Below are 26,563 nucleotides of genomic sequence, written 5' to 3' on the forward strand. Positions count from 1 at the left end.
GTTGACAGGGTTTATTATGTGAAACAGCAGCTTGTTTAGCTTAAACAGCCTGCGTTAGGAGGCTAGCTTCATCAGCCACCAGGAAACACTCGCAGATCCTCAATGCTATGGAGATGAAGATGCTCAGGTGGATGATGGGCTTAATCCGCGTGGATCGTGTGACTAATGAAGGTGTTCGAAAACGACTCGGAGTTGTCCTGATGGAAAGGAAGATAAGGGAAGCGTGCCTATGGTCGCATGGACACGTCATGTGCAGTAAGGAGAATTTGGTGTCAAGAACAGCCCTCCGACTCGACCCTGGAGGCCGCCGACCGCAAGGAAAACTGTAAAAGCGGTGGATGGATACAAAGACCGAAGACATGCGCGCAGTGGCTCTCACCCCAGAGGAGACTCAAGACCGATCCAAATGGAGAAGACAGAGCCACGCAGCAGACCCCGCGCTGGGAAGATGCTAGGAAAGAGTGAGAGACACCAAACAAGAGTCAGTAGCAGAGGAAGTTGTTTGGCAAGTTTTTCATGGATGCAAACCACATACTCTTATACTTAGCCCCAAATTCATTTTCCTTGCAATGTTTCATCATGTAAGAGGAAATAAACAGGCTTTCCAACAGTATAAGATTTATTTCCAAGAAGTATTTTTAAAACAAAGAAATAATCAGCCCCCCAAAAATTTCTACAAGTTTAGAGTTTTTCACAGTTTTTTTCTTCGAGGTAAGTTCATCTATGACATTAAAATACAGGGAGTGCAGAATTATTAGGCAAGTTGTATTTTTGAGGAATAATTTTATTATTGAACAACAACCATGTTCTCAATGAACCCAAAAAACTCATTAATATCAAAGCTGAATGTTTTTGGAAGTAGTTTTTAGTTTGTTTTTAGTTTTAGCTATTTTAGGGGGATATCTGTGTGTGCAGGTGACTATTACTGTGCATAATTATTAGGCAACTTAACAAAAAACAAATATATACCCATTTCAATTATTTATTTCTACCAGTGACACCAATATAACATCTCCACATTCACAAATATACATTTCTGACATTCAAAAACAAAACAAAAACAAATCAGCGACCAATATAGCCACCTTTCTTTGCAAGGACACTCAAAAGCCTGCCATCCATGGATTCTGTCAGTGTTTTGATCTGTTCACCATCAACATTGCGTGCAGCAGCAACCACAGCCTCCCAGACACTGTTCAGAGAGGTGTACTGTTTTCCCTCATAAATCTCACATTTGATGATGGACCACAGGTTCTCAATGGGGTTCAGATCAGGTGAACAAGGAGGCCATGTCATTAGTTTTTCTTCTTTTATACCCTTTCTTGCAGCCACGCTGTGGAGTACTTGGACGCGTGTGATGGAGCATTGTCCTGCATGAAAATCATGTTTTTCTTGAAGGATGCAGACTTCTTCCTGTACCACTGCTTGAAGAAGGTGTCTTCCAGAAACTGGCAGTAGGACTGGGAGTTGAGCTTGACTCCATCTTCAACCCGAAAAGGCCCCACAAGCTCATCTTTGATGATACCAGCCCAAACCAGTACTCCACCTCCACCTTGCTGGCGTCTGAGTCGGACTGGAGCTCTCTGCCCTTTACCAATCCAGCCACGGGCCCATCCATCTGGCCCATCAAGACTCACTCTCATTTCATCAGTCCATAAAACCTTAGAAAAACCAGTCTTGAGATATTTCTTGGCCCAGTCTTGACGTTTCAGCTTGTGTGTCTTGTTCAGTGGTGGTCGTCTTTCAGCCTTTCTTACCTTGGCCATGTCTCTGAGTATTGCACACCTTGTGCTTTTGGGCACTCCAGTGATGTTGCAGCTCTGAAATATGGCCAAACTGGTGGCAAGTGGCATCTTGGCAGCTGCACGCTTGACTTTTCTCAGTTCATGGGCAGTTATTTTGCGCCTTGGTTTTTCCACACGCTTCTTGCGACCCTGTTGACTATTTTGAATGAAACGCTTGATTGTTCGATGATCACGCTTCAGAAGCTTTGCAATTTTGAGACTGCTGCATCCCTCTGCAAGATATCTCACTATTTTTGACTTTTCTGAGCCTGTCAAGTCCTTCTTTTGACCCATTTCAAGGTTCAAGGTTCAAGGTTCTTTATTTGTCACATGCATAGTTATACAAGTATAACACACAGTGAAATGTAGCCTGACACGCTCCTCGACATGTGCAAAAATTGGGGGGGGGGGGGGGGGGGGGGTGTGTAGAGGAAGAACATTATATATATATATACATACATATAGTATATACACTGGGTGAATGTGCAGTAGTAGCAGCAAGCAGGTGAATTCTGTACATTAATATGAATAGACATCTGACTATTTTACAGGATAGACAATATAAACATATTTAAAATTAAAGGAATTGAAATGTACATTGTGCCTTGGTTTAGTGTCTGGAAGAGTCCTGTCTCAGTCAATTATAGATGATGTGAGAGGGCGGGTGTGTGTGTTTAGGGCACGGATGGCTTGGGGATAGAAGCTCCTCTTGAGTCTCTCTGTCCTTGCCTGGAAGATGCGGAACCTTCTACCAGATTGCAGAAGTTGGAACAGTTTGTTGCCAGGATGGGACGGGTCCTTCAGTATCTGCGCTGCTCTAGTCCGGCATCTCCTGGTGTAGGTGTCCTGAAGCGGGGGGAGAGCAATCCTGCAGCAGCGTTCTGCTGTACGGATCACTCTCTGGAGAGCTTTTTGGTCCTTCACACAGCTGTTCCCAAACCACGATGTCATGTTCTGTGTGAGGATGCTCTCCACAGCACCTGTATAGAAAATCCTGAGGATCTTTGGAGAGACCCTGAACTTCCTCAGTTGTCGTAGGTGATACAGGCGCTGCCTAGCCTTTTTGGTCTGGACCTGAATGTGGGCAGCCCATGTCAGGTCTGAGGAGATGTGGACACCAAGATACTTGAAGGACTGCACCCTCTCCACTGGAGCTCCATTGATGATGATGGGCTTGTAGTCTCTGTGCTGACCCCTTCTGAAGTCCACCACCAGCTCCTTGGTCTTGCTGACGTTCAGCTGGAGGTGGTTGTCCTGGCACCATGATGCCAGATTCTTCACTTCATCCATGTAGGCCGCCTCATCATTGTTGGAGATGGCACCCAACACCACTGTGTCGTCAGTAAACTTCACAATGGTGTTGGAGCCATGGGTGGCCACACAGTCTGAAGCGTAGAGGGAGTAGAGCAGTGGCGAGAGGACACATCCCTGAGGTGCTCCTGTGTTGATGGTGATGCTGTTGGAGAAGCACCTGCCCACCCTCACCACCTGAGTTCTGCCAGTGAGGAAGTCCAACACCCATGCACACAGACGGCTGTTAAGTCCCAGATCCCTCAGCTTTGTGAACAGTCTGCAGGGCACTATTGTGTTAAACGCTGAACTGTAATCAACAAACAGCATTCGCACATAGTTACCCTGTTTCTTGTCCACGTGGCTGAGAGTGGTGTGTAGGACGTGGGCGATGGCATCCTCTGTGGATCTGTTGGATCTGCAGGCAAACTGCAGCGGATCTGTGGTGTCTGGGATGGAGGAGGAGATGATGTTCTTCAGCAGCCTCTCAAACACCTTCATTACTACCGAGGTCAGTGCAACTGGCCGGTAATCGTTCAGGGATGAGGGTTTGCTGTTCTTGGGCACAGGGATGATGGTGGATCTTTTGAAGCATGTGGGGACCACAGACTTCGCCAGGGACTCGTTGAAGATGTAAGTGAACACACCTGCTAGCTGGTCAGCACAGCAGCGCAGCAGACGGCCGGTGATGCCGTCTGGCCCCGCCGCTTTCCTTGTGTTCACTCTCCTCAGTGCCGCTCGGACGTCATGCTCCGCGATGCTGGTCACCGGTCTCTTGCTGATGACGTCACTGTCCTCGGTAGTCAGGCGGTAGATAGCATTAGCCGCCTGGCTAACCTCGAAACGGGCGTAGAACCGATTCAGCTCGTTGGTGAATGCAGAGTCGGCGTTGATCAGCGCAGTGTCCCTGGCTTTGTAGTCCGTAATGGTGCGTAGTCCGTGCCACATACTCCGTGTGTCGCCCTGGTGGAAGCGGGACTCCACACGTTCCCGGTACCTGCGTTTGGCATCTCTCACCGCGCGTCGCACGCCATTTTGCCAAAGGAAAGGACGTTGCCTAATAATTATGCACACCTGATATAGGGTGTTGATGTCATTAGACCACACCCCTTCTCATTACAGAGATGCACATCACCTAATATGCTTAATTGGTAGTAGGCTTTCGAGCCTATACAGCTTGGAGTAAGACAACATGCATGAAGAGGATGATGTGGACAAAATACTCATTTGCCTAATAATTCTGCACTCCCTGTATAAAGTATATTGTGTTTATAGCTATTTGTAGCATCTGTGATACAGCATTTACTCACCCAACTAACACAATCTCTTCATTTTTATCATGCAAAATAACCACAACTTGTTATTTTTTCCATACATGTAACCAAAACTTTTTCCCAAAATCTATTGGAGACAATATATAAAATGAACAATATCTGTCTCAACATATGACATATTTATATATATTCATCTTTGGCAACAACGTCTCTGAGATGAGCCCTGGTAAAGAAGATAGAAAGTTATATAACATTGAAATAAATGTACCTTGAATTTGGAGTGTAGCACAATCAACTGAATTAAATTCACCGCTGGTCATTTTTAGTATATTTCATATATTAGTATGGTTAATGTAGGCCCTGTTGTTTTATATTCTCAAAGTGAAATGACACTAGTTTCCTGAACTATGCTATTTGCTTATTATAAACTAATATTCACATTAGTTTTGGCTAAAGGGACACAGCTTAACAAATCTTATTTTTACATGGCTGTGGTCTTTTGGCCTCAGATAGATTCCTTCATTTTTATCATGAAAAATAACAACATCTTGTTAATTTTCTGATATGTACCTATGAAACATATCAGTTTTCTTCAGTAAAAGTAAAAATAAAGAAAATGAAAAAGAAGAAAATAAAGTCAAGATTTCCACCCAACAAAACATCATGTAACGCTATAGTGTTGTGGTTGCTAGGCAACAGGAGCAGGCCTAGACCAGAGCCACTGCAGGGACTCACGGGCAGCCTTTACTCCCTAATGTTGATTTTAAAAGCTTAACATTAGAAATATTTTAATCCAGGAGGAAAGCGTGAGCATGTTTACTGGGAGCAGAAACCTCTGGGCCCCTGTTGATGCTCTACGTGGTTATCCTCCTGAAGACTGTTTCAGAAATGATCAGATCATGTTTTTAACATTTATTCAACTCTATTCTAAACACCAACTGTATATTGTCTTAGGGGCCTACTACAAAAATAAAATCATTCTAACATGTGACCTGTTTTTTTTTGTTCAACAATGTTTGTTCAATAATAATGTTGTACATAATGTTTGTATTAAAAGATGATTTCAGACTCGACTATTTATGCTTAAGTGTATGAAGCTTACTATACACTGTGAATCAGATCATGTAAATCTCTGAATGTTAGAAGGCAGCTTATAATGACACATAGGTTTTCTCTAGATTTAAAAAAAGATTAATATAATAGTCAGCACCTCTAGGTTTGTAATGGAAAGTCAGTGCAGACCAGTATCCGATTGTTCAGTCTGACGTCACTAGCCGTGTCTGGACCTAAACTCCGCTGCAGGTCCATATATCAAACGATCACTGTGGCATTACTGAGAGTTAAAAACTGTCTAAAGTCTTTCATCTTTAATAAAATGATCAGCGTTCTGCTCTACCAGGTGTAACAATTGAGTTTAACATCCAGGCATCCATGAAAACGGAATTTATGACATTTAACGGAGTTAGAAGTTAGCAGGGAGTTAGCTCGCTTCTATCTAAATAGAATATAGCATGTCCTGACTGCGGGGTTTTGGAAACAAATTAAAAACGTACAGCTCTGTTATCACTTCCAACATAAATGAAGACAGAAAACTAAACAGCAGTGACGTTTGTAGGGTTACTGAAGTTGAGCTAGCTGGTATATAATGATGTGCTACATGACCGCTAGCGACACAGCTATGTTAGCACAATATTAGATTAGATTAGATTAGATTAGATAGAACTTTATTAATCCCTCGGGTGGGTTCCTCTGGGAAATTCGATTTCCAAAAAAGCACAGCACCGACAGAAGTTACAGAGTTACAGAATATTATATATATATATATATAATACACACACACACACACATATATATATATATATAAATACAGAGACAATATAAATAAAATATACGAAGGGGATAAATAGAATAAATAGGAATAAAAATAAAAATACAAGTGAATTGCACATTTCAAGTATTGAGTCTATTGCACCGTTGACTATTTACAAAAGTATTGCACAAAAGGTATTGCACAGTGAGGTGCAGAGGCACTACAGCTTAGTTGTTCCCCCCTCCTTTGTCCTCCTGTTTCCCCTCCCTCTCCCCTCCAGAGAGGAGTTAAACAGTCTGATGGCGTGTGGGACAAAGGAGTTTTTAAGTCTGTTAGTTCTTGTCTTTGGGAGAAGCAACCTGTCACTGAACAGACTCTTCTGGTTGTTTATGGCCGTGTGCAGAGGATGTCTGGCATTGTCCATAATGTCCATCAGTTTCTTTAATGTCCTTTTCTCTGCCACTGTCACCAGAGTGTCCAGCTTCATGCCGACCACAGAGCTAGCCCTCCTGATCAGTTTCTCCAGCCTGGATGAGTCCTTTGCTGTGCTGCTCCCCCAGCACACCACAGCATAGAAAAGTACTCCAGCAACCACCGACTGGTAAAACATCCTCAGGAGCTTCCTGCAGATGTTAAACAAGCTAACTTTTTTCCACTCGATAAAAGTTAACGTGAGTGTTCTCGGTGGTCAGGAACAAATGTAATCGCATGGCAGGATGCTGTAAAAGGACCAAACTTCAGCCAGGAGAACAACTGAGATAATCCATCCACAATACGAGGTTAGTCATTCATATACTGCTGCATGGGCTGGGCTGTAGTTACATCCTAAGGTTTTAAAAACTGAGCTTAAATAAATGATAAGATAAGATAAGATAAGATAAGATAAGATAAGATAAGATAACCTTTATTAGTCCCACACGTGGGAAATTTGTTTTGTCACAGCAGGAAGTGGACAGTGCAAAAGTTATGAGGCAAAAATTAGAATACAATAAGAATAAATACAGTACACAACTGTACAGAATAGAATAAAATAAAATACAATATACAGTAGAATAAAATAAAATAAATATACAATAAGATAAAAATAGAATACAAATACAAATACTATATACAACTGAGTAAAAATACAACGATGACAGAAAGGATTATTGCACTTAGTATTATTGCATATGTATGGATGTGTGTGCTTGATCAGTTAAAGTCTTTATTATGGAGTCTGACAGCAGTGGGGAGGAAAGACTTAAGATTAGCGGTAACAAAAGCCGAGGGAGGTCAACAGTGATCACTGACTTTTTAGGAGCTTTTTGAGATTAAATAGAAGAAAATACAAAACATTAAACATGTTAACAACACAAAAGCCATATTAAACACAGACTACTTTAGGCCCGGAAGTAGGATTCGTCACGTCATCACTGATACTCTGAGTTAGCGATCCAAGATGAGGCACTGAAATTAAACAGTAGTAAAACTGTAAACTTGTAATCTTTACTGCCATCGTAGTGCAACTCACTGAATAAGCCATATACAGAGCACTGATCAGGCTCAGTCCATGAATGTGTTTTTAAGTGCAGAAAACGTTTATTATGCTGCATTGTAGTGATGCCTGAATGGCTCTAGCTTGCTAAGAACGAAAACAAATCCTGTTTTCTTTCCATCACTTACCTTGGCATCATCATTAATAAAAACCAGTCCTCTAGATGTTCACTTAATTTTATTCCAATTTTGCATAAAACACAAGATAAACTAAATACTTGTCTCCAGAGTTTTATCACCAGAGCGGAGGGATTATCTCGATGGAGCTTTGTCTCTTGATGTAAATAAAGAAACCCTGGTGGATATTGACAGACTCCTTTATAACTTTGTATGGAAGAATAGAATAGATTATACTAAGAGATCAGTTGTATCAAACTCAAACCAACATGGTTCCGTAAGCTTGACTTTTCTACAATAAACAGTGTGTTTAAAATAAACTGGATCAAGAAATTTCTCAGGAACACAACATCAAGTTGGTGAAAACAATGGTGGTGTTGACCTTGTTTTACTTTGTAACTACAACATTTATAAAATCTCCTTAAAACTGTCCTAATTTAATAAACAGAAACAGAAACAGTTGCTGCTTTATAAACACAACTTTTCTCCACACAGATATGATATTTGGAACAACAGAGACATTTTATACAAACACAAGTCTTTATTTTTAGGCGACTGGTTTATTCATGGGATTCGTCTTGTTTTGCAACGTCTTAATCCAAATTTAGGTTTCATTTCTTACTCTGAATTTTTGAGTGTATATGGTCTTCCTGTTCCACCAAAGGAATATGCCATAGTGTTTGATGCTATCCCTACTGGTGTTTTAAGACTGTACAGAAATTCTGTTGTTAATGATCTGACTCCTCTACAACTGGATCCTGCTGTTACCAGATCTGTTTTCACCTTAAAGAGGAAAAACAACCGTGACATATGAACTCTTTTTCAGAAAGACAGAACTGGTGTCCCAGTGGCCGTAAAGCAAACATCTTTTAAATTCATTCATCATTTTTACCCCACCCGAACTTTTCTTGTATAATATAAAAAAGACTGATGTCCAGTGTTCATTTTGTAGCCGTCAGAAAGAAGATAGTTCACACTTATCTTTGTGCTGCTTATGCACTTCTCTTTTCTAACACGATTTTTGCACTTTTGTTGTTTCTTTTATCTATTCTGACTTCTCTCTGTGTTATGAAAAAATATTATCTGGCTTTTCTGATTACCCTATCAATAGGCAAAACGAATTTTATTTCATTAATTTACTCATTTTACTGGTTAAATTTCAAAGACATGAATCCAAATTTTCTAACGCAAAACCGTCTTTTCAATGCTTTATGAATGAAACCAGACAATATTTTAAAACTATACAACAGTCCCATAATATAAAAGCAATTCTTCTGCTGATTCAACCCCAGCCTGCGTTTTTAACCCCCCGACATTGAATTCTGTAATGTTTGAAGTGCGTTCAACGAGAAAAAAGATCCCGCAGTAACTTCCGGGTCACGTCTTTCAACATCCTATCAAAGCGTCGTGACGCTGTGGGCATACGTACAGCACGCGCTGAGCACAACTGTCCTGCACGTTGACATTGAAACGCTCCGAGAGACCGCCGCGCTGCTGTCGTCTCTCACAGGTCAGTGATTTAACCTGCTGTTCATTATGTGACGAAACTAAAGCTGAATATCTTCGTAATACGCTGTTTGAATTAAGTCCACACATCCGCTAACAGTGGCTGCTGGGTAACGTCAGGGCCACAACCATACCTGCTGTGTTTTTACTCTGTGTTGTTGTTAAGTCTTATTTGAAAAGCCGAATAACTCGAACACGAGAGCGGCGTGGAAGTGGGCTGTAACATGATGCTAGTGATATTAGGATAACCGGGCGGAGGCTAGTTTTGACCCGGTTAGTTGCACTACAGCTAAACCTGAGGTTACCGAGGGCGACATCAGTCAGAGTTAGCGATATAACGACAGTATTAAATAAACACACGACCTACACAGCCCACTGATCACAGCATTAGCCCAGCTGTGTTACGGCTGAGTGTCCACAGATGATCTTTGCCTTTTTCGTGTTTAAATCCTAATGTCCTGGGTGTATTTGTTCCCCTGTCAGACAGGCTAACATGGGATCCTCCTGGTCCACAGCAGAGCCCTCTGTAGTCAAAGCTGAGGCTATGAAGACCGTCTCTGCTCAGCGCTGCCCAGTGCAGGAGGAAGCTCAGCCTGTCAGAGGTACTGTAGTTTCATTACAGTCAGGATGTCATAGCGTGAAATGCTGGGCCGAATTTCTTCTTCCAAATTCTCCTTTGTAAGTGCAAGGTGAAGATGGCATGCGATTTGTGAAACAGATATTTTTTATTGCTACTAACTGCACATTTATAAAATACTCTGACGAATGTCGACACGCCAGGAATGGAAAATCTGATAATCACTCTAAAGAGGCATCAGTGGCTGTTAATATGTAAAAACAAATACTCAAAAAACTGTCTGAATACAGTGAAATCCATATCGACAAGCTGCTGTAAGCCAAGCTGTGGCAGAGCAGCTAGCATCAGGCTGAATGCTTAGAAAGCAGAGAAGTTGCAACAAAACAGTGAATAAATGGAGCGATCTTTCCTGCACAGACTCCAGAGCTCAGTGGGGGGTTCGTGGAAAGTGAATTTCTTCCATTGTATGAGGAAGATAACAGGTTTATCATAAATGTTAGTATATTGTGACACCCTTAACTCGAGCAATTAAGAAAAGAAACGGCTTGTGTCAGAGAGAAGGTCCTGTGCACACAGATAGTGTTTTACTCCCACAGAAAACTGCATTTCATGGTATTACATAGGTCATTAGCTCTCATTCTTCACTGTTATCATAAACTGTACAAGTTTTACTGAATGATGTTGAATTATATCTTGACTGTGGTTGTGTATTTGTGTTTTTCTTAGCATCTCCGCCTTCACAATGTCCCATGCATCAAGCTCAGGCTGAAAAAGGTAGGGACTTCAGTCTAAAGGATAGCCTGTGGCTTGCCTGCACTGCAACACATTTCTATGTTCAGATGGTTGTTTTAATGAAATGATCAAACCTGTGGCTCGCACGTGTTCTCCTGCAGGTCCGGCCCACCAGGATCAGGCGTACAACTTTGTGGAGTGTCCCATGAGAGCTGCAGCAGTCACGAAGGGCGACATCGATCCAGCAAATATGGTACCTGTGCAGCTTGGAGCAAAGAGGCTTTATTTTAGAAGTAACTTTTATGTTTTAAGCTATGGTAGCCTGATCCTTAATTCGTTTTAGTTCTGATACACTGGCCTCGTTTGCTGCCACGCACTGTTGTTGTCTGCGGTGGCTCTAGTTTGTGTGCTCGTGTATTCAGCCAGCTGACAACAACATGTTAGTGTTACTTCCCAACAACACCAAGCACAACAAAAGAGAAGCAGCTTTGTTATGCGAGCTTTTCAGTTGTTTCAACACTTGACCACAGGTATGAAACACATGTATGCTGCACTGACCATGTTCTCTCCTGGAGGACTTATGGCTGTCATGCCTGACATCTTTTCTATCTTTTAAGGTCATGGCTCAGACTATAATTTATCTTTTTCCACACGTGCAGATGCCTCCTCCCAACCAAACGCCAGCTCCAGACCAGCCCTTTGAACTCTCTATCAGAAGAGAGGAGTCCACTATCCCACGTCACGACACAGAGAAGAACTGGGTGTACCCGTCGGAGCAGATGTTCTGGAACGCCATGCTGAGGAAGGGGTCAGTTGGCTGGTGTTAAGACTACTTCAGGCTACCATATTGGAAACTATGAACTTCTATTTAGTGTCTCATTGAACCTCAAAGTCAGTGTTTTTAAAAATGCTTGGATTTCACATATCGGTAGCTTTAATTATTGCAGTAGCACAGTGATGGAGAAATATCTGCTAAAGACACTGTTTCCTTTGTTCGATCCTGTGCTGCAGGTGGCGCTGGCGAGATGATGACCTCAGCAAAGGTGACATGACCAACATCATTAAAATCCACAATCAGAACAATGAGCAGGCCTGGCAAGAGATCCTGAAGTGGGAGGCTCTGCATGCTCGGTGAGTGCGTACGATTGTTTGCAGCGAGCTGCCTGTTGGTCAGAGAATTGAGCCTTAACTGATGAACATTTACCTCGTATAGTGAATGTCCATGTGGACCAACTCTGAGGAGATTCGGTGGGAAGGCTAAAGAGTACTCCCCCAGGGCCCGCCTCCGACACTGGATGGGGTGAGAATGAAACATCCTGATGCACATTTAATAATTTTGGCTGTGTTATGTTTCTCGTTTGGGTCTGCATTGCCAGCTGCTGGTCCGCTATAATGAAATCAGGGAAATGCGGACATGCCGCGCAAAGCAACCCATGCAGCGGTCCATTAAAACATGATGCATGTAAACCTCATGTTGGGGAAGATCCTGGTGACTAATTGAGTTTGTCTCTCTGCAGCTACGAGCTGCCATTTGACCGTCACGACTGGATCGTTGACCGCTGTGGGAAGGAGGTGCGCTACATCATTGACTATTATGATGGAGAAATCAACAAGGACACCTACCAGTTCTCCACCCTGGACGTGCGACCTGCTTTTGACTCTTTAGAAGCTGTGTGGGACCGTATGAAGGTGGCCTGGTGGCGCTGGACTTCCTGAAGGACTCTGGCTCATATTTGAGTCGCAAATTTTCAAAAACTGTTGTTACCCATTTCTGCTCTTTGTAACTTGTGTGATGCTGAAAAAAGAAACGAATCAGACCTCGTAAAAGATGATTGGATGTAGAAGAGTTTGTCCAACAGGTCATACAAGACCCTGTGTGTCTATGAAATCTATTGACTTGCGCTTAAATTTAACTGCTTGCTTGCTTACAGCTACCTGACTCTAGGTAATTTGAACCTCATCTAGCAACAGAAAGTTTAAATGTTTATTTTTCTCAGTTGGGACATTGAGACAAGCTTTAAAACCTGCCAATATTCCTTTATTGGCTAATGGTCATAAACCAGAAATCTAGGAAAGTTCATATGTTGTGTTTTAATAAATCACCTTTTCTGTGTTTTGTTTGTAAACACTGCGTATTTAATTAAACCATTTTTATTGGCCAGAGAGGTTAAACTACCTGTCCAGAATGAATTCAGTCCCCTCCTGTGAACTGGCAGGACCTGGTGTTTGAAACCAGGGTATTAGCAGCTGGTCCTGTGGGTTGTGGTGTGGAGGTCTCAGAGAAAAGGCCATGAAGCAAGCCTAATGAGCTACACTGAACCTAAAGCTGGAGATTTCAGTGACATGGACATGGTTGACTGATGTCCTGTAATCATTATGACGCTATAATTTGAGATCCAATAAATAAAATAAGTTTTTGTACAAAGTATCGGATCAGTATCGTCGATACCACCCTGAATATTACTTGGTATCAGATCGGAAAGAAATTCAGTGGTATCGCACATCACTACCACTGATTTAAGAACACAGTTGTGTGAAAGAAGCAAAAACTTCACTGCATACTCGGCTGTGGATGAAAGTACAGACATGATGGACACTGCACAGCTGACCATCTTCATCCGTGGAGAGGAAATATTGAACATTAAATAGATGCACAACGACAGGAAAAGACATTTTTTTAAAATGTATGTCAAAGTGTAACCGACATGAAACTGCTCTGGTTAAGGCACTATGCCGACACGAAGATGAGAAACGTAACAATGACAAACACACGCTTGATGGAAGTGTTTATAAAAAGCTATAACTCAGAAACTATTGATAGAATTGTATCATGTCTGTATAAGGGTCTAATGGATTTGAAACCACATTCGACTTCATATAGAACAAAATGGGAGAAGGAAGGAGGGATAAAAATATTAGAGGAAGAATGGACGGCAATATGGAGATATCAGTGGATGTGTACCAGCTCACGAAAGTGGAGGGAATTCGGCTGGAAGTGCCTAATTAGATACTTTATAACACCTTCTCAGAAGTCTCATTATGATGATAACCCCCCTGCTTGTTGGAGGAACTGTGGAAATCAAAGTGCAAATCACTACCACATTTTCTGCGACTGCTCTATCTTGAGGGATTATTGGAGAGAAATACATAATGCCTTACAGGATATCTTTAAATGCGAAATACCCCTCGAGAGTAAGACTATGTTCTTTGGATATATACCTCAGGAATGGCCTAAATATGATAAACATTTAGTAAATATTCTACTGGTGGCCTGTAAAAAGAGTATCACCAGAAAATGGTTATCCCCGGAGAGCCCAAACATAAGTACATGGATGGAAATCTATAACATGGAAAAGATAACAGCTTCTGTTAACCACAAGCTGGAGAAATTTACATCATACTGGGAAAACTGGGTCAAATATATCACGCCTCATAGGCCAGATTTATTTTTACAAACCAATAACTGTGATGTATGAGAGCATATATTTATAGGATCACCCCCTACCAACACATCCGTTTTTGTTTGTTTTTTTGTTTTGTTTTGTTTGTAGGTTTGTTGGTTTTGTTTGTTTTCTTATTTTGGATTATGTGATTGTTTCAATTGCTTCTATAGTTGTAACTATTCTCTCTTTATGACTCGGATGTAAATTAAAATACTATTTCGGTATCTAAGGCAGATAACCTAAGCAAGAAGTATGCTTACATGATGTACAGACTGATGCATATATACCAACAAGACAGTGTACATCACTGTGACAACAGCGTTTGTTTTCATTCAAAGGCTTTATGGTTTTTCCTATAATACCTGGTGGGTCGGTCTCTAGTCGGGACGATTTTTTGTCCCAGTGCAGCCCTGGGTGCGATCCACCGGTGGTGATACTTTGTGAGTTCATGATTTAACAATCAGCTCTCATATACTCAGGCCTGAAAAATTGAAATTGAAAGTGCTATGAAATATTCTTACTGGGAACAGTTGTAAAGTGTGCTTCTCCAGGATTATAATGGGCTTTGGAGAAGTTCACTTCTATTGGACACTGACCACATGAGATGGTAAGTCCTGAGTCTAAAAGGATTGCACCGAGTCAATCCAGTCCAAAATCATAAAGAATTGTTGATGACGTCATCTTGCTGATGATGGATACTCGAATAAGGCAAGGCAAGTTTATTTATATAGCACAATTCAACAACAAGGTGATTCAAAGTAAGTAAGTTGCGCGTGAGACTCCACTGTCAGCAATATCTGGCATGGATGTGTGTGACTGGACTGTGATGGACTGACGATGTGGACTAAAAGTTTTGACTGACTTGATACTGAGACAAAGACTGCACCAACCTTAGGATTAGTAAATGTCGACAAACAATTCACCCAGCCTGTAAGAGAAGGGTGGATGTTTTGTTTTGTTTTATTTTTGCAGGAGTGGGAGCATAAGAGAGGTTTATTGTTTTACTTTTAACTACAACTCGTTTGTGCTTCTATATCTTTTCCCTTCTGGTCTGTTTGTCTTTTGGTAAATGGACTGACTCTATAGCACTTTTCAACTCTCCCAGAGCACTCAAAGCACTTTATAAAACATGCCACACACTATGCTTTAATTGCTTTATAAGCATCCTCACACACATTCATCGGAGAGCAACCTGGCATTAGTGTCTCGCCCATGAATACTTGGCACACAGACTGGGGCAGCCAGAGAGCGAACCACCAGCCTTCTGATTATTCTCCCTCTTGAGCTACAGCCATATTTGGTGTTATTGTGACATTTTTATTTTTCAAGTGCTTTATAAATGAAGTAGTGATGGGCAAATGAAGCTTGGGTTGAAAACAGGTTAATTACTCAAAGCTTTTCAACCCAGTCCTCTTTAGTGACATCTGGTGGCCAAAAATATGAAGCACAGCTTAAATCTACAACTTTAAAATAAAGTGCTTTGTTGTGATTGGCCACAGGAGAGAGCTGAGTTGGCAGCCTCTGTTTAATATCAGTGATAATTCTGTGTGACACCAGGCTACCACTGTGGTGCATTGAACATGTAGTTTTTTTTGGGTGGTTTTATTTTATTTATTTTTTTAATGTCTATTTGATTAATACATTTTGAGGAATAAACCTTCCTTGTTTAAACATCTGACATGGTGTGGTTTCTCTTCGATGTGACTTCTTGAGATTTGTAAACATAATGGATGAAAAATACATTTTATATAATAATATGCAACAGTCTTACAAAAGGCTGGGAGCATGCTTGTGCTGTAAGTCCCTACATTCATGTGATTATGTAAGTAACCAGTTGACAGGTACATTTATATATAATATATTATAATGAATACAATAATATTACATAGACAAAGAGCTGTTTTGTGCAGAATAAGAGACAAGCAGGTACCTTCAGAGGAATGGGAAGTCCTCGTCAGCATTCATGTCTTTCCACACAAAGTGGGGAGAGAGATTATGTTAAGGATTACATTTAGATGGACTTCTTTAAACACCACTGGACCATCTGTGTCCCATTGAGTGTGTGTGTGTGCATGTAGTTGTGTTCACTTTGTCACTAAATGGACGGTGTGTACTCCACACAGAAATTCTTACATCAGTGTGCAATAACCTGTGCACACACACGAGAGATTCCCCTGCATGTTTGTGTGTGTCTAATTTCTCTGTGGAAACATGTTGCAGGAGCATAGGTAAGTTTTGCATAAACACATCTCAGTGGAGCTTTAAAGCAACGCAGACTTTGTGCTGGCAGTCTATTAAAAATGTTAAACTCTTTAGTTTTTATTTCTCGAACATGTTTAAAACCTCAACAGGTTTGCATCGTCTGACATCAGAGAGCAAGACCAAGGTATCTCTGACAAAGAGACAAAAATAGACTTATTAATGATTTCACTGCAGGTTTCATATTATGTAAAACCATCCACTGGTATGATTTGGACCCTTTGGTGTTCTGATTTTGTCTTCTACTCGACAGTCCTGTTTTAGAGGTTATTGATGAAACATTTATATCCTGATGAGAACGGTCTCTTCTACGATGATAATGTTCTCAATCGCAGGAGGCGAGTACTCAGTAAATGGTTTGATGAGGATGAAAATAAACTCAGTTTTTACCATGAACTTCCTTCTAGAAGCAAGTTTTACCAAAGTTATTGTTTTTATAGATTGTGAGAGATCCCTAATAAACCCTGTCTTACTTGGTTTAAATCACTAGACTCCAACATTTTGAAATGTTAAGGTGTTGTTGGATGCTTGTCTTATGTCTTTTTTATCCTCCCCTACCTCAGATAACACATCACTCACTCATGTAGGGTTGTGAGGGAGGGTTATGGGTCACGTAGGTCACAGTGGGTTGGGACATTCATGTGTGCTGAACCATGTGGGACATGGTCATGGAGGGGATGGGTGCCCCTCTCTCTGGGATACTGCTGCTTGTTGGTTTGGGGTGGCTTGGACCTTTTCCGTGCTGGCGGGGGCAGTTCTTTGGCGCGTGGGGCCCTGGGACCCTGTTCTTAGCTCATACCTGGGTTGCCAGACTCTAGCGGCGCGCAACCACATTTTCAAGTACATTTCATGACAAAGGCACATACACAGGCACACACACTCTCTCTCTGTCTAACACACACACACCACAAGAAGTATGCTGATCTGTGCATTTTTCATATTTCAGTTTGTGTTTTAGGTGCTGTAGTTTGTTTTTTTATTAGTTGTTCAAACATAAGTAGGTACGAACAAGATATAAAACACAGCAAAGTGACAACAGTCGGCTAGGTAGCGTTGCACAGCAGTGACGTCAGGCCAAGGGCTTATGTGGAGTGGTTACACTGGCAGAGGTATTTGCTTATGTGCCTTCAAGCACACATGAACTTTAGTGACATACTGTAGGATCCAGTTTTTGTGTTGTTACCTTATGTGTGCCGCTAAGGGTCACTTTTTGTGCTTTTACAGTATGGTATGTTTTATGGTACGGTGTTCAAGGTAGACACACACAAGTCAAGTGTTGCTGGTTGGAAGGAACGAGCTGTTTGTGATTCATGGTAAATGACGTTAAGATAAGATAACCTTTATTAGTCCCACATGTGGGAAATTTGTTTTGTTACGGCAGTGGACAGTGCAAAGCTACATAGAAAAATTAGAAACAACAAAAACAAAACAAAAAAACAAGACAAAAAACACTGGAATAAGATATCAATAAGATACTGCACACAATAGAATAAAATACTATATACAATCAAATCAAATAGAATAAAATACAATACAAATGCTATATACAATATGGGTACAATACAATGATGCCAGAAAAGAGTATTACAGGGAGTGCAGAATTATTAGGCAAATGAGTATTTTGTCCACATCATCCTCTTCATGCATGTTGTCTTACTCCAAGCTGTATAGGCTCGAAAGCCTACTACCAATTAAGCATATTAGGTGATGTGCATCTCTGTAATGAGAAGGGGTGTGGTCTAATGACATCAACACCCTATATCAGGTGTGCATAATTATTAGGCAACGTCCTTTCCTTTGGCAAAATGGGTCAAAAGAAGGACTTGACAGGCTCAGAAAAGTCAAAAATAGTGAGATATCTTGCAGAGGGATGCAGCAGTCTCAAAATTGCAAAGCTTCTGAAGCGTGATCATCGAACAATCAAGCGTTTCATTCAAAATAGTCAACATGGTCGCAAGAAGCGTGTGGAAAACCCAAGGCGCAAAATAACTGCCCATGAACTGAGAAAAGTCAAGCGTGCAGCTGCCAAGATGCCACTTGCCACCAGTTTGGCCATATTTCAGAGCTGCAACATCACTGGAGTGCCCAAAAGCACAAGGTGTGCAATACTCAGAGACATGGCCAAGGTAAGAAAGGCTGAAAGACGACCACCACTGAACAAGACACACAAGCTGAAACGTCAAGACTGGGCCAAGAAATATCTCAAGACTGGTTTTTCTAAGGTTTTATGGACTGATGAAATGAGAGTGAGTCTTGATGGGCCAGATGGATGGGCCCGTGGCTGGATTGGTAAAGGGCAGAGAGCTCCAGTCCGACTCAGACGCCAGCAAGGTGGAGGTGGAGTACTGGTTTGGGCTGGTATCATCAAAGATGAGCTTGTGGGGCCTTTTCGGGTTGAGGATGGAGTCAAGCTCAACTCCCAGTCCTACTGCCAGTTTCTGGAAGACACCTTCTTCAAGCAGTGGTACAGGAAGAAGTCTGCATCCTTCAAGAAAAACATGATTTTCATGCAGGACAATGCTCCATCACACGCGTCCAAGTACTCCACAGCGTGGCTGCAAGAAAGGGTATAAAAGAAGAAAAACTAATGACATGGCCTCCTTGTTCACCTGATCTGAACCCCATTGAGAACCTGTGGTCCATCATCAAATGTGAGATTTACAAGGAGGGAAAACAGTACACCTCTCTGAACAGTGTCTGGGAGGCTGTGGTTGCTGCTGCACGCAATGTTGATGGTGAACAGATCAAAACACTGACAGAATCCATGGATGGCAGGCTTTTGAGTGTCCTTGCAAAGAAAGGTGGCTATATTGGTCGCTGATTTGTTTTTGTTTTGTTTTTGAATGTCAGAAATGTATATTTGTGAGTGTGGAGCTGTTATATTGGTTTCACTGGTAAAAATAAATAATTGAAATGGGTATATATTTGTTTTTTGTTAAGTTGCCTAATAATTATGCACAGTAATAGTCACCTGCACACAGATATCCCCCTAAAATAGCTAAAACTAAAAACAAACTAAAAACTACTTCCAAAAACATTCAGTTTTTTGGGTTCATTGAGAACATGGTTGTTGTTCAATAATAAAATTATCCCTCAAAAATACAACTTGCCTGATAATTCTGCACTCCCTGTAAACTTAGTGTTATTGCTATTGCACATGTGTGGATGTGTGTGTTTGATCAGTTGGAGTCTTTGTTGTAGAGTGTTACGTCCCCACATGAAAGCTAGGCAAAGAGGGTGGGGGACGGTAACAGTTGGATTCGGGTTGAAATGAAAAGAACACCAAGCAGAGGTATTTAACACAAAATATCTTTATTATAATCAATTGCCTCAATATTCATATAAACAGTAACAGCAAAAAGAGACAGCAACACTGCTTTAATGATAAATCAGACAGGCCAACCCAAAGAGATGGTGACCACTTCAACAAAGAAAACAACTATAAGGCTTCAACAGAAAAAGACAGCAACGCCACTATTAGCAATAACTAGGCAGGCCAAACAAAATAATGGAGGCCACCAACACTTAAGGAAAACCACTGCTCAGTTAAGAGCTACTCACAAAGAGCCACGCACGGTGGGGCTGGTCACACACAGCAGGCCTTTTCCACACCTAGACCAGTATCACACACTGACCAGCACAGAGGAAAACCACCAGAAGCCTCTCCCACTGCTCCTACCACTCCACACCGTAGGCAGGACGATCACACACCTAGCACTCAACGCAGCGACACCAGAGAAAGCCACCCTCCCACATCCAGCCCATCCCCAGCTTATAGGGCTTTGGAGCGTGATGTCACGGGGGTAGGCGTGGAAAGGATTTTGGCCCGATCCGCCATTTTGGGGGTCTAAGTAAGGAGCGAAAGCATAGCCATGGTTCATACTTGCTGTGTGGTCGGCTGCAATGTTCGATCTTACGACCGGCACGGGAATAAGTTTCGATTGTCTTTTTATGCTTTCCCAACCTGGAAGCAACATGAAGGAGCTCATGTATCGGATGTTACCAAACGAAGGCGTCTAGCCTGGATAGCAGCCGTGAGACGAGCTGATATCAAGTTCTGTTACGTCTCCAGATATCAGTTGGTGTGCTCAAGACATTTTCATTCCGGTAAGTTCTAAATATGTTCACATCACACTTTATAGCTGAATAATATCATCGTCTCGGAAGTTATAGAAATTGCGATCAAACATAGAATGGAGTGACTTGATTGGTTGATGTAAAGACAATAAATGAAATGAGACAGGAAGGACACAAATTGGCGTTAATAATTTACCCGATTATCAATGTGTTAATTTGCATGTACTTTACAATTATGGGCATATAATATGTTAACGATATTTTAGCAGTTAAATGATAAATGTGTAAAATTAATTATGGTGGGGGGTGGAAAATGGCTATTTCACTCGGTGCACTCCAGCTGACTTACTTTGACGACGTACTCAGAGTTTGGCGGCTTGAAAATAGCCAAATCTTGCACCCAGCCATTTGTAAATTGGATGTGCGCCTCCAGTGACTTGTAATTACGAAACTGGTTCGCTGTGTAAGCGCTTACTCCACAAACAAGATACGTGAAGATATCGGGGTAGGACAGTGGCGGTAAGTCGTCTGGGTCTTTACTCCACTGCCGTATTTCATATGGGTCCAGATTTGCGATGCACTCTATTTTTTTTTCAAGTAACGCTGCTTCGCCTCTGGACGCAATCGGTCTCTATACCGTCCGTTTTCTTTTGAGCTGCTTTTAAGCATGATTCTTGTCGTCGTCGTGTGTTTGTTTTGATTCGTAGACCCCGAAAATGGAGCTGTGCTCCCACAATGCATTGCGGCGTGACGTCAACTCCAAAGCCCTATATAACCTCAGAGAGGTGATTGCTGACTGGGCCCAGGTGGCAAACGAGGCCAATGAGCAGCAGCTGTGTACTGGGGAGAGAGAAGAGCAAGAGAGAGACAGAGGGGTGGAGCAAGAGAGGAGGAGGTGGAGAAAAACACCACGCCCACACAAGGGCAGTATCAGGAGGCCCAGCTAGGGCCGTAACATAGAGTCTGACAGCAGTGGGGAAGAAAGACCTGTGAAATCTCTCCGTCCCACACCGTGGGTGCCGCAGTCTCCCACTGAAGGAGCTGCTCAGTGCTGTCACAGTCTGCTGCATGGGATGGGAGATGTTGTCCAACAGGGATGACAGCTTAGCAACCGTTCTCCTGTCACTCACCACCTCCACTGGGTCCAGAGGGCATCCTAGAACAGAGCTGGCCCTTCGGATCAGCCTGTTCAGTCTCTTCCTGTCCCCAGCAGAGATGCTGCTGCCCCAGCAGACCACACCGTAAAAGATAGATGAGGCCACCACAGAGTCATAGAAGGTCTTCAGGAGTGGGCCCTCCACTCCAAACGACCTGAGTCTCCACAGCAGGTACAGCCTGCTCTGCCCTTGCCTGTAGAGGGCGTCTGAATTATGAGTCCAGTCCAGTTTATTGTTCAGATGAACACCAAGGTACCTGTAGCTGTTCACAGCCTCGATGTCCATACCTTGGATGTTCAGTGGTTGCAGTGGAGGATGTTTGTGCCTGTGGAAGTCTACCACCAGCTCCTTGGTTTTACTGGCATTGATCTGGAGGTAGTTCAGCTGGCACCAGTCCACAAAGTCTTGGGTCAGTTCTCTGTACTCCCTGTTGTCCCCATCAGTGATGAGGCCGACTATTGCAGAGTCGTCTGAGAACTTCTGCAGGAAGCACTGGGTGGAATTGTGGGAGAAGTCTGCAGTGTAGATGGTGAAGAGGAACGGAGCCAGAACCGTTCCCTGTGGGGCCCCCGTACTGCAGACGACCCTGTCCGACACACAGCCCTGAGTCCTCACATACTGTGGTCAGTCGGTGAGGTAGTCCAGTATCCATGTAGTGAGGTGGTGGTCCACTCCAGAGTTCTCCAGCTTGTCCTTCAGGACCATGGGAAGAATGGTGTTGAAGGCACTGGAGAAATCAAAGAACATGATTCTCACAGTGAGAATCTCCAGGTGAGAGAGGGAACGATCTAGGAGGTGAATGACGGCATCATCCGCTCCAATGCCAGGTTGGTAGGCAAACTGAAGTGGGTCCAGTGATGAGCTCACAAGGCGCCGAAGCTGAGCCAGGAACAGCCGCTCCAGGGTCTTCATCAGGTGGGATGTCAGAGCCACCGGCCTGTAGCTGTTGAGGTCCTTGGGGCGTGAAGTCTTTGGCACTGGTACAACACAGGAGGTTTTCCAGAGCTGTGGGACTCTCCCCAGCCTCAGGCTCAGGTTGAAGAGGTGCTCAATCACCCCACACAGTTGGTCTGCACAGGACCTGACCACTCTTGAGCTGATGCCATCTGGACCCACAGCTTTCCTGGCTTTAATCCTCCTCAGTTCCCTCCTAACCTGGGTAGTTGAGAGAGGCAGGCTGGAGCCTTGTGTTGAGTGTGTATTGGATGCTGTTGTTGGGGGTGGGGAGGAGTGAGCAGGGTGAGGAGAGGAAGTGTGAAGTGTCTGAGGTGTCAGAGGTGGAGCAGCAGTAGTGGGGGTGGGTGAGTCTGCAGCCGATGTTGAAGACTGCCTCATGGGTGAATCAAATCTGTTAAAGAAATGATTCAGTTCATTTGCCCACCTCACATCCCCCCCGAGATGGTTCTGAGGCCTCTCCACACTTCTACTGGTTACTAAGAGAACTGTTGAACAACAAATGCAACCAGTTCAGAGTAATCAAGGTGTTAAACAGACAAGAGAAGTTCAGCTGGAGTTACTGGACCAAGTTTCATTTATAATAGTGGTACCGCGTCACCCACGCCATCGAACATCTCAGTGGCTTCAAGCGTAGGCTTAGCCTCTGCACATACTATTCTTAATCCATAGGGTTTAGGTGATTTTGGCCCTTTGTAGGTATAACAGCTTCAACTCCTCTGCGAAGGTCCCAAGAATGTGTGCTTGAGTGATGTGTTTCTAAGATATTACAAGGTTTCAAAGTTGCATTAATCACATATTTAGCTTTCCATAGAAGCCAGTATTAAGACTCGACAATTCAATAGGCAGTGCATTTCAACCAATAAAAACGTCTCTCTCTGAGTCCAAACCCTCTGAGCTACAGTCGGTAACCTTTAGTGAGCACTTAGTCTTCGACATAATTTTCTGTCCAATCCCTGATTCACTGCGTGCACCCACACCTCATCTTGTGACCCTGTGGCTTTTCTCTCTGCAAAGATTACTAGTCTGACTGTTAAAAGTACAGCTCTACTCTTTCTGCAGTTTTATTCCTTCCAATTAAGCCTTGACAGTCTGGGGTTTGCTCGTCTTCTCTGCAGGTTATTGATCATCAGCTGTGTTGGCAAGCTAAGACTCCTCTGCTACAGATAGATCCAAAATGGGCTCAGGAGCCATGTTTTCATTAAGAAAAAGGCACGGATGAATGGCAGGGAAGAGATAAAGGTCATCAGACCTAAGAGTCTAATAATTAAACCTGATAGCTCTCAGCCAGCTAGTCTTCAGTGTAATAGTCAGGCTGTTTGTCTGCTTTCTTGACCCAACTAGCTTTCTTGTGATTGAGGAAACTTGTAAAAGAAAGGAGGTGAAAATAAAATTGCTCATAAGCTACAGGGAAGCTGGTCAGACTATGTTATTTCATCAGTAATAAAGAGACTCAGGCTACGTCCACACTCGTCCGGATAAATCTGAAAACTGCGTTTTTGTCTGAAAACGCTCCGCGTCCACACTATCGTTTTCAGTCATTTTCACAGAGTTATGCGTCCACATTGAAACGGCCGAAAACACTTATGTTCCAGTACTGCGTATGCAACCTGCCTCATTTCTGTCTGCTGTTTATTTACTTTGTGCGTCTTTGAAACGTCACGGCAAAATGTTGAGGAAAAGCACCGAGTTTTTGAAATAGACTAACAATGAGGTGGAGTTATTGCTGCGAGTAACAGAAAAGTACAAAGTTGCAAAAGCAAATGAGAGTTAAAGAATTTGAAGAAAAGCTATCTGGAGCACGTACAGACTGATATTAATCTTTAATAGGGCTGTCAAACAAAACAACTGCTGTGTAATGCCCTTCGCCATCTTAGTTTAATTGAGTCAGGAGACAGACACTATCTCTACTTTTAAGATCAGGCTTCAAACTTTCCTTTTTGCTAAAGCATATAGTTAGGGCTGGACCAGGTGACCCTGAATCCTCCCTTAGTTATGCTGCAATAGACGTAGGCTGCCGGGGGATTCCCATGATGCATTGAGTTTTTCCTTTCCAGTCACCTTTCTCACTCACTATGTATTAACAGACCTCTCTGCATTGAATCATATCTGTTATTAACCTCTGTCTCTCTTCCACAGCATGTCTTTATCCTGTCTTCCTTCTCTCACCCCAACCGGTCACAGCAGATGGCCCCGCCCCTCCCTGAGCCTGGTTCTGCCGGAGGTTTCTTCCTGTTAAAAGGGAGTTTTTCCTTCCCACTGTCGCCAAAGTGCTGCTCATAGGGGGTCATATGATTGTTGGGTTTTTCTCTGTATCTATGAAGCACCTTGAGGCGACTTTTGTTGTGATTCGGCGCTATATAAATAAAATTGAATTGAATTGAATTGAATAGTATCTACAGAGCAATGGTTTTGCTGAAAGAACAGTCAGAACAGCCAAATCAGTTCTGGATAAAGCTCATGCCCAGGACGAGGATCCCTACCTGTCTCTTTTAGAGCAAAGGAACACGCCATTTGATGAGTGTAAATCACCAGTACAGCTCCTAATGAGCCGACACCTATGATCAGTGCTTCCAGTCACCAGATATCAGCTAAGACCCTGCATCATAAGTCAGACAGTGGTACAAACTAAAACGATAGAAAAGCAAGAACACCAAAGGCAATACTACAATGGGAACGTCACACCACTACCAAAGCTGTAGCAAGGGGACCAAATTTGTTTCCAGCATAGGACTGGAAACTGGAAACTGGCTGCAGAGACTGACCACTCTTTTATAATCCACACCAGCGAGGGACAGACCATGTGTTGCAACCGACGGCACTTGATGGGCGTTAAGTTTTACCAGCACCCTTAAAACCAGCAGCTGATCTGGAAAACCAGCATGAAAGTTCAGCTCAGCAGCAAGCAGAGCCTCAGTCACCATCAACACCAACCATGGAAAACAGCCCTATAGTGACCACCAGATCAGAGTGAGCGGTTCAGCCAAGAGCAATTCTTCAATTTTGATTTTGAAGGGTGCAGGTGGATCGCTGTCCTAAAGAGAAAAAATGTTTTCAAATGTTGATGTGAAATAATGACTGCAGTTCCCATTTTGTGGAAACTTGATATGTGTTTACTATCTAGTATCTACAGAGCAATGGTTTTGCTGGTTTTTCATCACTCCGCACCTGCTGGTTCTGCATCTGTTCCTGCTGGATGGTCCGAGGGGGCGCTTGAGCAGTCTGTTTTGCTGGAGGGTCCAAGGGACCCATTCAGCCGTCTTCTGCCTCTGCTGCAGGGTCCGATGGGCTCGTTCAGTCATCTGTCTTTGCTGGAGGGTCCGAGGTGCCGCTCCAGCCATCTTCTGTCTTTGCTGGAGGATCTGAGGGGCCTGTTCAGCCATCCGCCTCTGTTGGAGGCTCCGGGGAGTTCATCCAACCATCAGTGCGCCCATCAGCACCACCAGATCCTCCACCTGCGGCTTCCACAGCGTTGCCTGCAGCGCCATCGCCTGCTCCATTGCCTGCGGCTGCCATGGCGCCGTCTGGTCCTGCCTGGTCTGGTTCCGCCTCGTCTGGTCCTGCAGCTGCCACGCCGCCATCCAATCCATGTCCTACTTGACTAGCACGGCCAGCTCGTCCACGCCCAGCACACCGTTATTTATTAAAGAAATTTAGCAATAGCAAAGCTAAAGAAAAATTGAATGGTAACAATCACAAAACAATAATAAAATCACTTAAACTATACTTATCTAACTGACCGACTCTGAGCTAAGGCTGATTTTGTTCTTATCCTTGGTGATGAGAGGGTGGAGAATGGATGACGGCAAAAATGAGCAGATGAGAGCCAAAAATTACAAAATCAATTCAAAGGTTCACAGGTTGGAGTGCAGTTCCCTTTCTAGCATCTCTGCTGGAATTTCGACTGTGAAGCTCTTAGATCCCATCTTCTGAACTGCTCAACTCACAAGACAGACAAGACAAAAGGGAAGAACCCCAGATATCCTTTTAAACTCCACCTGGTCACTCTTTCTCAATCCTCTCCTACTGGACGTCACAGCTTCACATGGG

At 43.0% G+C, this 26,563-nt stretch overlaps 2 protein-coding genes across 3 annotated transcripts in view; one reads left to right on the forward strand and one right to left on the reverse strand.

Moving 5' to 3' along the window:
* Nucleotides 1-26,563, reverse strand: part of LOC309713896 (uncharacterized protein) — a 45,567-nt gene that overhangs the window by 10,331 nt on the left and 8,673 nt on the right. The window lies entirely within an intron of this gene.
* hccsb (holocytochrome c synthase b) lies at nucleotides 9,197-13,048 on the forward strand. Of its 2 annotated transcripts, none has more exons than XM_082546924.1 (8): nucleotides 9,197-9,318; nucleotides 9,798-9,916; nucleotides 10,618-10,665; nucleotides 10,785-10,876; nucleotides 11,283-11,431; nucleotides 11,635-11,754; nucleotides 11,837-11,923; nucleotides 12,141-13,048. In XM_082546924.1, the coding sequence occupies exons 2-8, from the start codon at nucleotides 9,808-9,810 to the stop codon at nucleotides 12,337-12,339; spliced, it is 804 nt and encodes a 267-aa protein (XP_082403050.1). In that variant the 5' UTR covers nucleotides 9,197-9,318; nucleotides 9,798-9,807; the 3' UTR covers nucleotides 12,340-13,048. The 2 variants fall into 2 exon arrangements, with proteins under 2 accessions (XP_082403050.1, XP_082403049.1); XM_082546923.1 differs by having other exon boundaries at nucleotides 9,199-9,318; nucleotides 9,802-9,916.

Source organism: Aulonocara stuartgranti (assembly GCF_965226115.1).
Source record: "Aulonocara stuartgranti genome assembly, chromosome: 9".
Classification (NCBI taxonomy): Eukaryota; Metazoa; Chordata; class Actinopteri; order Cichliformes; family Cichlidae; genus Aulonocara; species Aulonocara stuartgranti.